At 41.4% G+C, this 17,485-nt stretch overlaps 2 protein-coding genes and 1 long non-coding RNA gene across 4 annotated transcripts in view; 1 reads left to right on the top strand and 2 right to left on the bottom strand.

The window, feature by feature from the left end:
- Nucleotides 1-1,190, top strand: part of LOC136427278 (mediator of RNA polymerase II transcription subunit 23-like) — a 35,588-nt gene extending 34,398 nt beyond the window's left edge. Inside the window, exons 31-32 of the mRNA XM_066416090.1 lie at nt 8-93; nt 850-1,190. Of these exons, the coding sequence (XP_066272187.1) occupies nt 8-93; nt 850-1,000 (237 nt within the window). The 3' untranslated portion in view covers nt 1,001-1,190. The remainder of the gene's footprint in view (nt 1-7; nt 94-849) is intronic.
- A 604-nt stretch (nt 1,191-1,794) lies between these two features.
- Nucleotides 1,795-6,653, bottom strand: LOC136427279 (uncharacterized). Of its 2 annotated transcripts, none has more exons than XR_010754389.1 (3): nt 6,556-6,653; nt 3,931-4,067; nt 1,795-3,219 (listed from the first exon to the last, which is right to left on the bottom strand). It is a non-coding gene; the product is annotated as an uncharacterized lncRNA (long non-coding RNA). The 2 variants fall into 2 exon arrangements; XR_010754390.1 differs by lacking the exon at nt 6,556-6,653 and adding an exon at nt 6,165-6,189.
- A 1,782-nt stretch (nt 6,654-8,435) lies between these two features.
- On the bottom strand, nt 8,436-9,695 carry LOC136426555 (uncharacterized). The gene has a single exon (XM_066415220.1). It carries the CDS (start codon nt 9,693-9,695, stop codon nt 8,436-8,438), a length of 1,260 nt encoding a protein of 419 aa, XP_066271317.1.
- Nucleotides 9,696-17,485: the final 7,790 nt, after the last annotated feature.

Here is a 17,485-nt window from a genome sequence, read left to right as displayed (position 1 = left end):
TCCTCAGATCACAGTAGAGCTGTACGAGATGTTGCACAATGTTGATAAACACTGTGAGAAGCTACTCTGCATCCACACCATAGCAGACTTCCTGTATCCTTTCTGGCATTTGCTGACATCATGATCCAAAGTGTATAATTTCCCCTCTCTGCATGTGTCTGTGTGCTACACTTGCAACCATTGGATAAACCAGGAGATTTGACTTTGTTTAGGGCATAGGAAAAAATGTTGTGTTTCTTATATTATTGATCCGACTGACCCTAGCCTTTTTTCGGACATACATGTATGTAAAATTTTAAATCTGACATCTGAGAATCCCTACTTACATGTGTATACTGACCCTAATTTTTTACCACCATAATCAGAAACTCAACAGTAGTTCTTGTAGGGATCCATGGCTGATAATTGCTATTGTAAGACACCATAAGAAAATAAAGAAGTCAGAGACTCTGTATACATATGTATTACATATTTTCAGTATTTTAGACCAAACTAGTCAGTTTTATGATGGTACATTGTTGTAGTGGTCTGTGCTTCTGTCACTTGCCACATCTGGTTCAAATTACTTTTAACCAGAAGGCCCGAGTTCGTGCTCGGGTAGCACACCTCTGGACAAGAGGCGCATTGAGTCATACCAAAGACTTTATGAAAATGGTACATACTTCTGAAACAGTATGGAAGTTAAACACACTCCACTGCCAGTGGACTAGCCCCCTGCTGCAGTGATTGCACCACAGTGTGGCCCAGGGCTATGAAACGGAGATGGGCACCGCCCTATACATTAATAATGGTGTGGGAGGCTTTTAACTTAACTAACATTGTTGTGCATCCTTAACTGTGCTCCCCCAGCTATCATGTGAAGTACATGTTCACAGGAGACGGTGTGAAGAATGAGGTGGAGCGAATCATCCGAACGTTCCGCCCCGAGCTACAGAAGGGTCTGCGGTACATCACTCACATCAGTAAACCCAACGAGGCCTCAACTTCATCTGCCTCCTGATTCACCCATGGACTGTCAATCAAGCTTTCCAGCAGCTTACATTGCATATAGTGGCGTTGTGTTGGCATATTACAGTTAGGGTGTTTTGCCCAGAACCCAGAGGTCCTCTGACTTGCCAGCAATGTTGTGCTCTTAGAAAACGACTTTCCTCACTCCAGCCAGGTGCAAAAATGGGTACCTGACTTTGGTTGGGGAGTGGCGTTGTGTTGGCGTATTACAGTAATGTGTTTTGCCCAGCTAAAACCCAGAGGTCCTGGGTTTGAATCCTCTGACATGCCAGCAATGTTGTGCTCTTGGAAAACGACTTTCCTCACTGCACCCAGGTGCAAAAATGGGTACCTGACTTCGGTTGGGGAGGTAAAAAGAGAAGATTGGGCTCTGCTTTCCAATACTGTGCCCTAGACCTACACAGTGGATAACAGCCCACTGCCCCTGCGGCCTCAAAAAAAGGCTATTGGACTACATTTACCTTTTTTTACATTGTATATACAGTATTTAAAAACAATTCAAACTCTACAACTGGATATGATTCAAAGATTGCTTCTGGACGTTTTGAGTGACATCCATCACTCTTCTTCAGCGTAGAATGAACTGGCAGAATGAAACAGTACTACTAGTAGTACACAAAACAGAAGTAGTCTCCAAATCTTATCCAGTTGTAGTGATTGAATGGTCTTCAGATATTGTTTACCTGGATGTCTAACCTTCATCAATGTATTGTAAATATAAGTATTTCCAGTCACCCTCAGCTGTTATGCTCAAACTCGAAATAGGAATGATTTTTGAAACCACTGTGCCATGAAGCAAGGAAAAGGAAAAACCTCTTTCCTACATCATAGACATATTTTCTTACTCATTTTTTGGTCTGGACATAAAATCTTCAGACTGGCAAGCCTTGAAGGTAACTAACACCTTGGTTTCCAAATATGATATGATAAAATTTATGATGATGTGTCACATCATCGTAGGGTATTGTTCAATCAAAGGAGGAATTTGATAACATTCTCTTGTTATAGACAGAACATTTCCCTCTATATCCCCAGGGCCATGCAACAATGAAACTACAAAGAACCACATTCCTAGATGTATAAATTTGTTACAAGTACTGGATGTGGTTGACTTTTAAGATTCTACATGTTTGATAACCAAAAGAAGATGACATGATTGGTCATTCCATTAGATACACACAGCCATAGACAAGTGGTCTGTTTTGTTTGTAAATTGTAACTTATTGATACATAATTTTAAACGGTAGTTTGCCTTGTATTAAAAAGATTTGTCCATTCCACAACATGTCTTTTTTTTCCCAAGAAATCCAATGTAAATGAACAGTATACCTTTGATGTATATAAAGTGTACCTTTAGTATCATTTACCACCACATTTCTTGTCAATATACAGATTTACGAAGTAATAATGGTTGATCCCATAGCCCCGCCCACCTCTGTCAAAACGTAGAAATGCAAAATAGAAACAACAATGCAGACACTCTCTCATTGGTCGAACGGCTAATTGCCATGCTATCATTGGTTGAACTGATAATTGTGGTGGAAACAGCAATGCACCCACTCTCTCATTGGTCAAACGGCTAATTACCATGCTATCATTGGTTGAACTGATAATTGTGATGGACGGTCAGCATCGGTCTATTGTAACATACATTTATTACATTCAGGTATGTGTAAAGAACATTTATGTACCCATTATTCAGTTTGTTTATTACCTTATAACTGAGCAACCACTTTCCCAACCCTTCAATACACCTGGCGGTCCAGATAGTTCTATCAAGGTATTCCCCAAGCAGAGGTTTCGATCGTGAAGGGAGGGCAGCGCTAAAAATCCCGGCCACTACTAGCAATCAAAACATCTGATTGGAGAATATTATAAAGGCACCATAATATCTCAGAGAGTGTCCTAGCAGCATAATATATACTTAACTCCTGCTAAATTTTCCAATCCAACAGACAAGTTTTATTGATAAAACATGACATATTAATTGTACATATACGGATGTTATGGAGAGCCCCGTACAGATTCAGTCTGGCTGAGGCCCGACGATCTCGTATGAAAGCAGAGCTCCACGACTTCCATAGATTTCCCACTGCTGGGACCTGTGTGCGTAGGCGTCCTTGTTCAATTTGGTTTTATCTTTCTGGTGCAGAATACATCTCTTTGTCTTCATTGTAGGCGGGTCCCAATGCTCCTCCATTGGTGTTGGAGCTGTATATGCAAAACACAGAAACATCAAGTTAGCAACATTTTGTTTGTAACAACATGGGATTTTTTTACATTCTACGTAGACACACGGAGGGATGTCCCTGTAGCTCAACTTCTAGCAGTCTCAGTTGAGTTCCTGGTTCCAATTAGTTGGTAACTGGAAGGCCCCGGGTCGTATCATGGGGCAGTTCACCTCGGTTAGGGCTGCACCCGTCTTTCGGAATGGAGGTAAGAATGTGGGGGTGCCTAGAGCACGTTAAAGGGGCAGGGCTATCAACATCTCCCTGCTACCTAAAGGAAACTTGCTGAAATATGTGCCGCTACTAGCAAGGAGGTTAAAATTTTAACCTCGTTGCTACTAGTAAGCCCCTCAAGGCGAAGAGAGCCACCATGCGGTCTACATTGTCCCTGCAGCCATCAATGGATTTCTATGGAAAGCAAACAACCGCTGAATAGAAATAAAATGTTAACATGTTTATTAAGTACACTCCACTCTAAAGAGATTATGAAAATGCTGGTGTCTTTTAAATTACGAATAAAGAAAGAATTCTCCAAAAGTAACTTAACCCGAAAGCCACCTCCACATATATGTAAAATTAAGTGGGGGAATACAATGTACTAACGCCAAAAATAATTACTCAAGCAACTGGATAAGACTTTGAAACAGTCAGACATGTACTAACGTTAGTATCAGATAGAAAATGTCGTGTTTACCTTTATACCATGACTTGACGAGAATCACCAAGTTCTGGAAACTAGATGAAAGCCCACAACACGGCAGCATGAAGATTTTTCGTTGGGACGGCTTCGTTGTGACACGTATTTCTGGAGAGCTGGCAAATATCTGTAACCTACATGTAAACATGGATAAACAAAACACAATCTTGTAGCAAACCTTTCCGTCGGAATTGTTTTATTTGAATTTAGGCCACACCATCTTAATCTTATGGATGACATCCGCGCGCGCATCGATTTTCGCCTGTTGTCAAACAAAACAAACAAGAGTTCCGCGACCTCATATCTCCATGAACTATTCTGTTCATGCAAATGACTTACACATTTACATAATATATGCTTGGTCATAAACACCTTTATCTAACTTAGACATGATGCAATATTGACAGTCCTATAATTTCCCCATCAGATGAATTATGGTGTTTTTTTGTAACTTATGCAAATTAGGAATTTATTTGCATAAATGGTATCCTCTGATGCTCCACTTTCCATATGTTACATGTATTAGAGTCTGATAATGGAAAATACTGTAAATATAGATTTTCTTCATTAGCTATGCAAATTAAGTCACAATTAGCATAATTTACACTTCATTATGTATATCTCTGTCTAAGCTACCTGCATACTAAATTTCATATTGACGGTCCTATAATTTTCCAATTAGATGAGATATGGTGTTTTGCATTAATTATGCAAATTAGGAATTTATTTGCATAATTGGTATCTGTTGACGATCCACTTTCCATAAACTACATACGATTCATGTGTTTGAGTCTGATAATGGAAAACACTGCAAATGTAGATTTTCCTCATTAGCTATGCAAATTAAGTCCTGATTAGCATAATTTGCACTTCATTGTGTATATCTCTATCTAAGCTCCCTGCATACTAAATATCATGGAAATCCGTTGTTCCTTTGTTCAGTTATTCTCCTTAGAAGATTTTCACAAAAACGCCCCTGCAGTTCTAGAGGAAGCTGCTAGGGGGCCCAAACCTACACCACTTCTTTATTACATCACAAGCTATCTGTCACCCAGAAATCAAGACCACAGCACATCCAGGTCAAAAGATACAAAAATTGAAGTTCTGCTGCAGTACCAAGGTCACATACCAGGGGGCCGAAAATCGACCCTGAATTTCGGCTTCCCAACGCCTGCCCACATACCAAATATCATTGTAATCCATCAAGAGGCTCTTGAGTTATGCTGAGTGGAATGGCGCGGAAACACAAACAAACAGACACACAGACACACCCAAAACTATATCTCCATTTTTCATGGAGATAAAAATCACCTCCTCCAATGCTACACAGAACTCCGGAACTTAGTTGCCAACTTAGATTGCTGCAAAAGGCTAGCATTGTGCCGGCTTATCGGAAAACTGGGGGCGTATGTGGATTGGCATGCCATCGATGTTGGCTAGGGGGATTTTGCGTTTGCACAGTTGTACGAGAGGATCGCGGCGGCCAGCGAGTATCCGTCCAGACAATTCAAACACGACCTATCCAGAGTGGCTCTCACACGTTTCTTTTGCAACAATGAGAGACATGGGAGAGGAATTGAGGGATTGGCAGAGGGATTTGTGAGCGTAAACCATGGAATGCTTAATATGGAGTTCAATGTTGAAATGTTGAAGTATGTTGAAACTGCCCTTATGGGTGTATATGAGTATTCTCATCACAGTCATACATCATCCACAGTCCTTGAAGCCAAATACCTTCTAATAGTCTGCTATGATGAACAAGACAACCTACATGTACCTCCTACAAATAAACTGTGTTCTGTGGTTCAATTCGCAATACCAGCTTTGTACTAGTAGCCCTGTGGTTTAGCAGCATTTTTTTTTTGCAGGATTTTTCTTTTTTTCGCCCGCGCGCATTAGTTTTGGGGTCTCAAGAGGATGTCATCCATAAAATCAAGATGGTGTGGCCTTATCACAAACAATGTGAATGGGAGGGGGCAAAACAGGTGCATGTGCACCTTTACAAGTTTCCCTCCCACACACTAAAATCATCAATACAACAATGTATTACAGTCTAACTATCAGTAAACTCGCCATAGAAATGTACAAATCATATCATAGTGATCATGGAATGTAATAACTTGATGGTAGATATGTCACCATTCCAATTTCCTGTAGAATTGTTAGAGTTAAGTTTTAAAAGATTCCAGTACCATGTTTCTTTCTCTCTCTTCTGTGAGTGCAGTACTTACATGTACGATCCGATCCCGGGCCATAGTGAGCAGACCAATTTGACCAAGCAGACAACTACTTTATGGTGCAGACACGTTATAAGAGACTTAAAGTCTCTCTTTAACACGTCTTATCACACCACACCATACAATATAACAAACTGAAAACATTCGTTTACATTGCATCCAAACATAAATTTAGCGAATCATGAATACGCGTACTTTGCAGATGAATTTTGGTAAGAAAGCAATTGAGTCAAAAACTGGTTCAGAACGTAGCTCAGAGATTTTGGTCATATGTGACATATATAGTTAAAACACCATAGCGTAAATTCTATGTCGCTGTAAAATTTACCCACACGCATAATGATATAAAATCTACAAATTCACCAGATACAATAGATTTCCTTACCTTCTTTTACAGATCTTAACATCTAGCTGCGATGTACACGTATGTACACAGGGGTGAGTTGTCTTCTAAGTGGAGTGCTAACACTACTAGTACTAGTATGTATTAGGTAATATAACCGGTTTTTCCTCTCTTAAATTAGAACCGGTCGCTTTTAGCTCCCGTCATCCTCGATCTGCAGTGATGAAATGGGATTTAGCCTGGATACCAGACACCCAATCTTTAAAATATTGGGTGAGGCTGGGGGTCTAACGTTAGCTTTTAGTACTTGACTAATTCAATTTAGGGTCTTTTTTTTCTTTTGTCTGTAACAGTCTTCATGAGCTTCTGGACGGATACATTTTGGTCAAATAGACTGAATAATAATGCTAATTTTAGTGCTCAACAATTGTACAAGGTACACTGTATGGCTGGTACATAACTACAGTTCCATATATATATCTAAGGACTAATCTACATAGAGTGTATAGTATGGGTTTAGAATTGGTTCTAACAATCGTTGGAGGAATTTCTAGCGGCTTTCGAATAGCGGAATGCCAATTTTGTACATACTATGTATCTTGTAGACGTTGTCGTAAGTGCGTGGTGATTGTATATATAGATATATATATACACGTATAACATATCAGAGGATTTGAACACATAGCCGGTCATAGAATTATAATTTGCAATCCCCAGGTTGCAAACTGCACTCCTATGGCTGGGCAACTATATTTGACCAATTTATACTTTACTTCCGGAAACGTATGGAGTACGAGTGTGGTAGAGACTAGGGATAGACTCCACTCTTTTCGATAAGTGTGATGGGTTCTTGAACAAGTGCACACACAAACAGACGCACACACACACACACACACACACAAACATACACATACATACACACACACACATACACACACACACATACACACACACACACAATTAGGGCAGTACGAGACAGGATTCAGCAGATCATGGAATGCAGGATTTATTCATGTATATAGTTTCTGTAGTAAAGGCAGACTGATCCAACTTGGATGATTACCTACAAACCCTCTACATTCAAAATGGGTGCGGACATAAGTCTGGAACTGATACACTTTAGTTTCTTCTGCCTGATACATACGTGTTATTTAAAGATAGTTTAGTAAACCTATAGCTTCATTTCATAGAACATTTGTTAGGCGGAGTCCCTCTCCGCCATCTTTATTTGATTGACGAAGTTTGACATATAGTTATGAACATGTAGTTACTTAGTATATATCGCCGCATTGTGTCGAGTAACACTCCTGGTTGTCGGTAGTTAATTATGGACGGCTATCATTCACCATTGAAATACAAATAAAAGTAGACTTTAGTTTCCTTCTGGCTAAAAAGCTTTGGATTTCCCTTTTTCTTTTCTATCAAGTCATTCCTTTCCCAAACCATCCATTACTTTTATCTTTGATTTTAATTTTCTCCTCCAAATATTGCTATTGCACTAGTAGCGTCATTATAGTACTAGAACATTCTTATTGGAATACGACAATCAACATGATTATACTTAGGGCCCCCTCACACTTGTATGTATATTCATGTGCGCACATCTTTTTTTTGTTGCTTTTTGTAAAGTTTGCGGGGAAGAAGTTGTTTTCGACTTTAACACACTGTTGTACAGCCGGGTTATCGAACCAAAGAAATGACTTTTTCGGCCGCAAACTTTACCTAAACAAAAAAAATGTCAACACGCAACTCATGCGGACTTGCATATCCAGTACGCACAAGCGTGAGGGGGCTTCTTAAATACTTAAAGTCGACTACAGTAGGATCAATGTGATCCTCTTGGTGAAACACCATACAGTTGTGACCAAACATAGTTTGGTTCTCTCTGACTGCTAGCGCGAGTCGCAACTCCGTTAGCATGATTAAGAGATGTAAGCCACACAGGCATTTGCGATCTTCAGTTCCACGCACTTGTAGCGGAACCCTTGGTCGCAGGTGTCTCCCTCCTTCACAAGAACGCGTTTACGGTAATGTTCGTGGCGACAGTCGTAGTCAAACGTCGTAACACCACTCAGATCGACAGGAGCATTCGTTCGGCACTGTACGTATCTGATGACTGTGGGAGTCATGTTTATATCTTCGTGCGTTTCGATGGACCAGGGACACACTGGCCGGCCGCTCTGCGATCCACTCACAAGGTCTGAACACGAGGGAGAGTCCTCTACAAGCCCAGGACAAGGCCTGTAGATGTCGTTGGCAGGGTAGCTGGGGTAGGCCAGGGCGCTTGTGGCATCAGATATGCAGTTGGCGTGCATCTCCGCTACCTGGGAGGCCGTGAGGACCAAGCACGGGGACACATCGTCATCTGAGCTCCGTGCAGCGCGGACGTCTTCGTTGTCAGGTGCTGCCCAGTCGCCTTGGTTACATCTTGACGAATCTTCCGTCTCGAGGACCTGTGCGCCGGTACCTGAAGTAACCACACCGCTGTCTGCGGTTGGACTGGCGTCTTCTTGTGTGACATCGGTTGTTAAGGGGGACACCTGTATGTCGGTACCTGACGTAGTCGCACCGCCGGTAGTAGTTGGGCTGACGTATTCTTGCGTGACGCTTGTTGTTAAGGTGGACATCTGTACTTCAGTACCCGACGTGACCGCATCGCCGGTAGCAGTTGGGTTGGCGTCTTCTGGTGTGACGTTGGTTGCTAAGGTGGATTCGTCTGCGTCTGTACCTGGCGTGATCGCGTTACCATCTGTGGTTGGGCTGGCGTCTGCTTGTGTGGCGTCGGTTGTTAAGGGGGACACCTGTGCGTCAGTACCTAACGTAGTCGTACCGCCGTTAGTAGTTGGGCTGATATCTGATTGTGTGACGTCGGTTGTTAAGAGGGATACCTCTACGTCGGTGCCTGAGGTGACCGCACCGTCGTCTGCGGTTGTGCTGGTTTCTGCTTGTGTGGCGTCAGTTGTTAAGGGGGTTACTGCGTCGCCGTCAGTAGTTGGGCTGGCGTCTGCTTGTGTGAAGTTGATTGTTAAGGGGGACACCTCTACCTCGGTGCTTGAGGTGACCGCACCATTGTCTGCGGTTGTGTTGGCCTCTGCTTGTGTGACGTTAGACCCTTGTGTGTCGGTACTTGGAGAGACCGCAACGTTGTCCGTGGTTGGCCTCGCAGCGTCGGGAGTTAACATCGCCAATGGGATGACGAACCCGTGGACTGTCGTCAGGTGGTGTCCACAGCTCAGCAGCAGGACAAGGAAAACCTGAAAATTATAAAAGTTCTATTTTCAAATACTCAAGACTTTGAAGACAAATCAGGCTACATGTATATGGTCGGTTGCTCTTAGAGACCGTTTTCATTTAACGAGTTGTGATTATGAAAAGCATCCTAATACAGCATACATACGAATACATATGAAACTTTATTGCAAGTTCATGTCCGAAGGCTAATTGCAGACAAACAAGTACATGGAAATACATGGGAATCGACATAGTTATCTAGTCTACTGTGAAAGTTCTGGAAAGACCGTTAAAGCCCCCCTCTCACAGGACCCGCGGCACGCTGGCGGCGTCGCTGCGGGCGATCGAATCGACAAAGCACTCAACGAATTTCATCGACAAAAACGAACCTTTTTAAGCTTTGTGTGTTTTGTTGTCTTTTCGGTCATACTTGTACGTTTTGAATGACATTTCCATTATAAAGTCAAGGGTAACACAAATCCAGTTTAGGACGCAGCGATGCCGCCAGCGTGCCGCGGGTCCAGTGAGAGGAGGGCTTAACTGTCTTGATTTTGAATCAAACACAACACATTCCGTTCTGAGCACTTTTTACCAACCCGTCGCGTCAACAAGTATAATTACTGTGTGATAACACTCTAGATTGTTAGTACTTATCAGGTCCTTTGCTTATTTGTATTTGGTTGGTTGCTGGTAGAAACAGGACCACAGGTATTTTTATTTCGGTGTTGTATACCTATTAAACGGACAAACTAAAGTCCGGGGGGCATTCACAACACAACAGGTTTTTCATATTTTCGTAACTTTAGTGTACTTGTCAATAAATATGGCCGAGAAGTACAAATGCTCAAGACTTTTAAACTAATTAGGCTACTTGTATTTGATTGGTTGCTGCTAGAGACACCATAACAGGAACTTTTATATCGGTTTTGTATATATACCTACCGGACAAACTAACTCACGGGGGGCATTCACAATAAAGCCACATATCCCATCTCGTAACTGTTCCCGGATACTTGTCAATAAATATGACCAGACTTTAAGATTAACCAATCATATACGAGTATCCTGATTAAATCAGGATACTTGCATATGATTGGTTGTTGTTAGAGACGCCATAACAGGTACTTTTGTGTTGCGGTGTTGCATACCTACTATGTAAACTAACGATCACAAATAAACATACTCAAGACTTTAAGACCAACCAATCGAATACAAGTCTCCTGATTAAATCATGATACTTGTATATGATTGGTTGTTGTTAGATACGCCATAACAGGTACTTTTGTGTTGCGGTGTTACATACCTACTATGGAAACTAACGATCACAAATAAACATACTCAAGACTTTAAGACTAACCAATCATATACAAGTATCCTGATTAAATCATGATACTTGTATATGATTGGTTGTTGTTAGACACGCCATAACAGGTACTTTTGTGTTGCGGTGTTGCATACCTACGGCCCATCACAACATAAACAGTTATCACATCTCCTGGGCACTTGTCAAGAAAAATGACCGACAAGTACCTTGTATTCAAACACTCAACACTTTGGAGACTAGTCAGGCGATACGTATTTAGTCGGTTGCTCTTAGAGACCGTTTCCTTCATATAACGTGTTGTTATTATGATAAGCATTCTGATATACACACATCCGCATACTTTGGGGTGACCCCAAAACGACCGTCAGGATACTCTCCAAGTAGAGGTTAGTCACCGACTTGTTTTGGACGCCTTTTTTGGGCGTTTTTATCGAACTTTCTATTTTCTCAGGTTTTGCTATTGTCAGGTTTTATTTCAGCTGGCGGGTTAAAAGAAAACCTGACAAAATGTTGAAAGCCCGGTGAAAACGGCTAAAAAGACGTCCAAAACAAGCCGGAGCGTAAGCTCTGCTTAGGGAGTACGCCAGCATTTGGAGGGTCTTATAGTCGGAGCAGAAGAATTGTTTAGACCCGTCCTATAAATTCTCAAGGACGATATTTTCCTCAGAGTTTGCTCCTAACACAACAAGGAATACATGGACATAGTCGTATTATCAATGCTACGGCATCCGGCTAACTCTCCTCAAGCCAAGGATGGAACGAATAGCTGCTGTATAAAATGTAACTAGCGTTAAGATATTCAAGACGAATCTTCTCTCCCGAATTAATGTTCACCCCTGTCCGACAGCACCGTCATTGTGCGTGCGGCGGACGGTAGTTTCAAGTTGAGATATTATGGTGTCAGCACGACTAGAGACAAAATCTACCATATATATGATTGGTGCAAAGATAGTACATGATACTGACAGAATAATAGAAAAAAATGATGGTTTATTGTTCTGCTAGATTGATTTCAGTCAACCATTATCGGAAAAATCCCGAATTTATGTTACCCAACGTTAAGTCCGGCCGCGCGTATTGTTCGCCTGAAAATCTACCCAATCATATTTAACGGGTTTGGTAACCTGCGAATTTGAGCCGATCCCTAAAAATATATCGCGCGATGATCGAGAGAAAGTAAAGTTTACCCGAAACTACAAAGCGCTACTACATGTACATTCAAAGACAATTCAAAATTTGAAACAAAACAGATGTTAACCTTACCGTGGACTGACTCTACTGGCCAATTTAATTGGGCAATTATTCATTTTTCTTGCCAAATTAAATCCTTATCCCCGTAGAAAGGTCTGGTGGAAGCTAGTGAAACACAGTTTTAACGAACTGAGGGACCCACAAAAAGATTTCTTTCGGACTAATATAATTCAGTTTGATTAATCTTTTTGAAAACTGAAGTAACGTTAGGCGCTTGGCTACCAATTCTCTTTTGGGATAGGCAGCAGGGAGACAGTTTTAAGAATTTGCGAAATTAAGAAGTCTGTTACTGACGATCTTAAATGTTCATGTCGTAGTCAAGATAGAAAGGAACAAAAATCACAAAACCCAAGCATTACTTACCAAATGGTTTGACATGACGCTTGATGAGACTGGGAGATCGGAAGTTTGCCGTTCACTGATACAGTAAAATTGAAGAAGACGAAGTCGATAAAGTCTAGGCGTGACGATGGCGCTTGTTGTCTCCTCACTCCTTCGTGTGGTTAAACACTTCTTCGTTTCGGGTCTGAGCTGTGGCTAGGGTCCACTCTCTTTTATACTTCATACATCGCGGTAGGTCGTGACAGGGAACTCTCTTGCAAGTAATTGATTGTCGTATGATGTTATAATCTTAGAGAATGACGGCATGGCGTGATTTTATTTTGTTGATGTTTTAGTCCGCGTGACTCATGCGATTGGGGGGCGTGTCCCAAGAGGTAGACACGGAAAGAACGGGAGTTTCCCGGGAGAACCCACTTGCTGATGATCACGGGGTAGATTCCCACTGAGGCGGGAGGAAGTAGATAAATTCTTAGGCCTAGGGAAGAAAATGTTGTGTTTGGCGTTTACCCGACTGACCCTTGCACGAACCTGCTGACCCTAGCCTTTTTTGGAAGTCTACCGCTGGCAAAGGACAGTTTTTGTTTGTTTGTTTGTTTGCTTAATTAAGTTGTTTATTTTATATGATTTTCGATCTGAAATATGAGTGATACAACTTTAAAACAGAAATCCACCTTGTGCTGCAAATTTTCTTACAGATTTCATGTACTTCACAAAAAGAAAACCTACCAACCCTATTTTTTTCAAGACCGTAGTCGGAAACGTTAACATTAATTTTCCCAGGCCTTTATAGGCCAGAGCAAAGAAATCTTATGGATTACATCCATCCGCGCATTCATTTTCGCCGGATCTCGAAAAAAGAAAAGAATTCGTTCCCTACGGCTATGGTGTACATGACAGTAAGTAAGGAAAATAGGAACATGTCGTGTGGTACTTTCTTCTGAGTTCTTGCAGAAGTGAGGTAGCCAAGAAAGTAGATACAGAGGTGAAACTGGTTCGGTAATTGTAGCTGTGATGTCACTAGTGTGGTTGTAGCTGTAGCGATACTAGGCTACCACTCTAGTGTCACTTTTTGAATTCTTGAATACAGGAATGAAATACTTTTTGGCTGTGATACCATGTTTTGTCGCTTCAGTTCTTGTTACATCGTTTATGGTCTCTATTTTGAAAATTTAGGCATCTTGTTTTTTCCCCATCTTGTTCTTATTCTCGTATTATATTTGGGGTCTGCAGGGAATGCCATCCATAAAATTTACTTGCTATGGCTAGGAAGAATAAAACATCTTTGGGGCAACGTGACGTAAAAAGATAAGTGCCTAGACGTCAATACGTCAGACAAACAGACGACTTCCGTGGACTCAACGTTGCGGAAGTATGTTAGATATAGTAAGTGTTGAGATTTTTTATTGAACACCACATACCAATGAGGTCATAACCTCATGTACCGGCCACGACAAAATCTTCATCGACACAACAACGTGAGGTCTAGTTTGGCGCTGCATCCCTGACCCTGTAGAATGATAACAGTGATATTTCTGAATCAAAAATGTCCCGGACAAAGACTGGAGCTGATCAGTTGAAAATCTGGGTAAGTCCACTTTATATCTCCATAAAAAATGGAGATATTGTTTTTGGCATGTCTGTGTGTCTGCCTGATTTGTGTTTCCGGACTATTGTAGTCAGCATATGCATAACTCAAGAACCTCTGGATGGATTACAACGATATTTGGTATGTGGGTAGGTGTTGAGAAGACTGTATAGATAAGTAACTCTATAGATAAGTTAATGGTTCGTTGATGAAAGTTAGACATCCAGGTAGTAAGATACGCGTCACTGACGAAAGACAGTGGATGCTGTCTGAAACGTCTGACTGTTTCAAACTTTATCCAGTTGCTTGAGTAATTATTTTTGGCCTAAGTTAATGGTTATTTCAATGAAAAATGGAGATATTGTTTTTGGCGTGTCTGTGTGTGTGTGTGTGTGTGTGTGTGTGTGTGTGTGTGTGTGTGTTTCCGGACTATTGTAGTCAGCGTAACTCAAGAACCTCTGGATGGATAACAATGATATTTGGTATGTGGGTAGGTGTTGAGAAGACAAATTTCAAGGTTACTTTTGTGTCCCCTGGTATGCGACCTTGGTACTGCAGCAGAACTTCCGTTTTTTGTATCTTATATCCTGGATGTGCTATGGTTTTGATTTTTGTGTTGGAGATTACAGTTCTTCAACTTTGATTCAGAATGTTTTCTACCGGTACAGATGAATATTCATGTGAACAGTAATCTTTAATGACACAACAAAAGCACAGCGACATCATAAATTGTCTTAACCTCATTAACATATCTATTCAGAGTTTTGGTATAAAACCTGGTTTCCCAGTCCTATCTTTAGTCACTGACGAAAGACAGCGGATGCTGTCTGAAACGTCTGACTGTTAACGTTTCAAAATCTTATCCAGTTGCTTGAGTAACTATTTTTGCCTAAAGCCTAGCGGCTTTCGCAAGGCCTTCTACAACTATACATACAACCAAACAAGTGGATACAAATGAATTCACCAACGTACAATTACATGAACAAATCAGCATGTTGAGTTTATCGTATCGTTTTTAGTAGCCTCTACCAGGCTCCACAGGTCACTGGAAATATAGTAGAAATTGGCCAAATAGACGGATAACATGCCAGAGGACCCATTGGTCGCAAACAGTATTCCTTTAGAAGACTAACTCCTCTGGCATGTTATCTGTCTATTTGGCCAATTTGTACCATTTTTCCAGCGACCTGTGGAGCCTGGTAGAGTCTAGGTTATTAGTTCTAAACATTCTTTGATGTTTTTACCTTTTTGTACACTGTAAAGGTTATCCCCTCCTAGAATATATATGAAATTTATCTTATCTACAGGATTTTATTATCAAACTCGTTTGAGTAAGCAGAAAGAAATGTAAACAACTTTGAGCGTTTATCATTGTATCGTGAATAATCCTTGATAAAGTTCGTCATCAATATCATTAGGGTAAGAACAACGCCCATCATGATTTGTTTTAAAAGGAACTGACTTATTAATAGGCATCTCCAATTTTTCAAGAAAGGAACATTCCCATGAAATTAAAATAGAAAACGGACTCATTTAACGGAAATAGAAGTCATCGTCCTTAGTCCGATACTTTCGCTTTTGTGGCTTGAATCATACTTGGGAAACTGCCAACAGAGGGCGGGGTTGACTTAGCCTCTACCAGGCCCCGTTGATGGCTGGAAAATAGTAGAAACTGGCCAAATAGATTTAATAGTACGCTAAGGGATCGGCTACGGAGGTAGGTACCATTTGCCATCCACGGGTCGCAAATTGTAACTTCTATTGTAGCGGACTAACTTCTCTGGCATGTAATCCGTCTTTTTGGCCAATTTCTACGATTTTTCCAGCGAGCTGTGGAGCCTGGTGGTAGAGGCTAGGGTTGACTAAGGACTTCTCTACTAGTATGTCTGAACTCATGCCCGGTGAGTATGGGCAATTCCCTCTAATATATGAGTGATAAGGAAGTTATGTCACCAACTATCGGAAATACATAATGTATTATACAGAATACTTGAGTTATGATTCAAACAAACGGAAGAAGTTGGGGGATGCTTTGAAACTTAGCAGATTCGTAAATCTTGGGTGGGAATGGGGAAGACCAAAATCTACCGCGAAGTGGACAAGGAAACACGTTTCACCTCTCGTGGCTCGCCCAAAATATTTGCTTATTAATATCATATCAATTCTGGAGGGGCTGCTTCCTACATAGATGACGCCAGACAACTTGTAGTGCATACGAGTGGTTCAAACAAATCGTTACTGGCATACGCGTTACGGATTGACGTCATGAATGAAAAACACACAAAATGGTTTTCCGCATTTTTTTGACATATTTCAATCTAATGTCGTTAAATTCTTGCTTGACGGTCGTGAGTACTTCACAAGCCAGGAAATTGGACGGAACTTGTCCAAGATGCTGAGTGTTATATAACGTCACAGGAACCATGCAGGCGGTCAGGAACAACTACTACAGGCTCTCGTTCTTCCCTCGGACCATCAGAGAGTGGAATAAACTTCAGCCTAGTGTGGCGGAGGCGGGGTCCCTTTCCCAGTTCGAATCCGGGGTTCCCTGATTTGTCCCGTTGACGTTGTGCCCTTGGGAAAGGTACTTTACACGACTTTCCCCACTTTACTCAGGTGAAAATGAGTACCTAGCTTCGGTTAGGGACGTCCCTCGGATAGGACGTTAAACGGAGGTCCCGTGTTTGAGGAGAGCCACACCTCAAGCACGTTAAAAAAACCAATACACTTATCGAAAAGAGTAGGGGTCCTTCCCGGTGTGCGTGGATCATATAAATCTGTCTGGATATGCAGCTTGTACTGTTCAGTACAAACCTGGTGTGTTACGCCTTGATGCGGTTTACCGGGTATGCAATACAAACAAACAAACAAACTGAACTGGCGAGGAGCATGCTACATTGAGTCGCCCCTCATGTCCTTGTATATATGTAAATATTACTAACACGCTAAATTCACTTGTCTTGTCTTTTGCACACACAATATCTGCATTCTTAGTGTCCTTGCCTTAATTTTCCCTTTGTTTAACAGCTCCGATCACTTGTTTTGTAACTAACACATGCGCAAGCTGTCAGTAATCAGGCTCGTTTTAGGAGGCTAAGTAGAAAGAAGGAAAGAGAGAAGAACCTTAGTGGAAATACACAACGAGCAAACAAGTATATTATCCTTTTTTTAAAACTAACAATTAATGTTTGGGGCTTCCGTCGCTTCTTTATCGGTGATTATAGAAGTCATTGCCTGTA

This window comes from Branchiostoma lanceolatum, chromosome 2, assembly GCF_035083965.1.
Source record: "Branchiostoma lanceolatum isolate klBraLanc5 chromosome 2, klBraLanc5.hap2, whole genome shotgun sequence".
Lineage (NCBI taxonomy): Eukaryota > Metazoa > Chordata > Leptocardii > Amphioxiformes > Branchiostomatidae > Branchiostoma > Branchiostoma lanceolatum.
This window is presented reverse-complemented; position numbering and strand designations above follow the sequence as displayed.

Bases quoted from the DNA above. Each gene is read 5' to 3' on its own strand.
- LOC136426555 (XM_066415220.1), bottom strand. From the start codon at position 9,695: ATGTTAACTCCCGACGCTGCGAGGCCAACCACGGACAACGTTGCGGTC.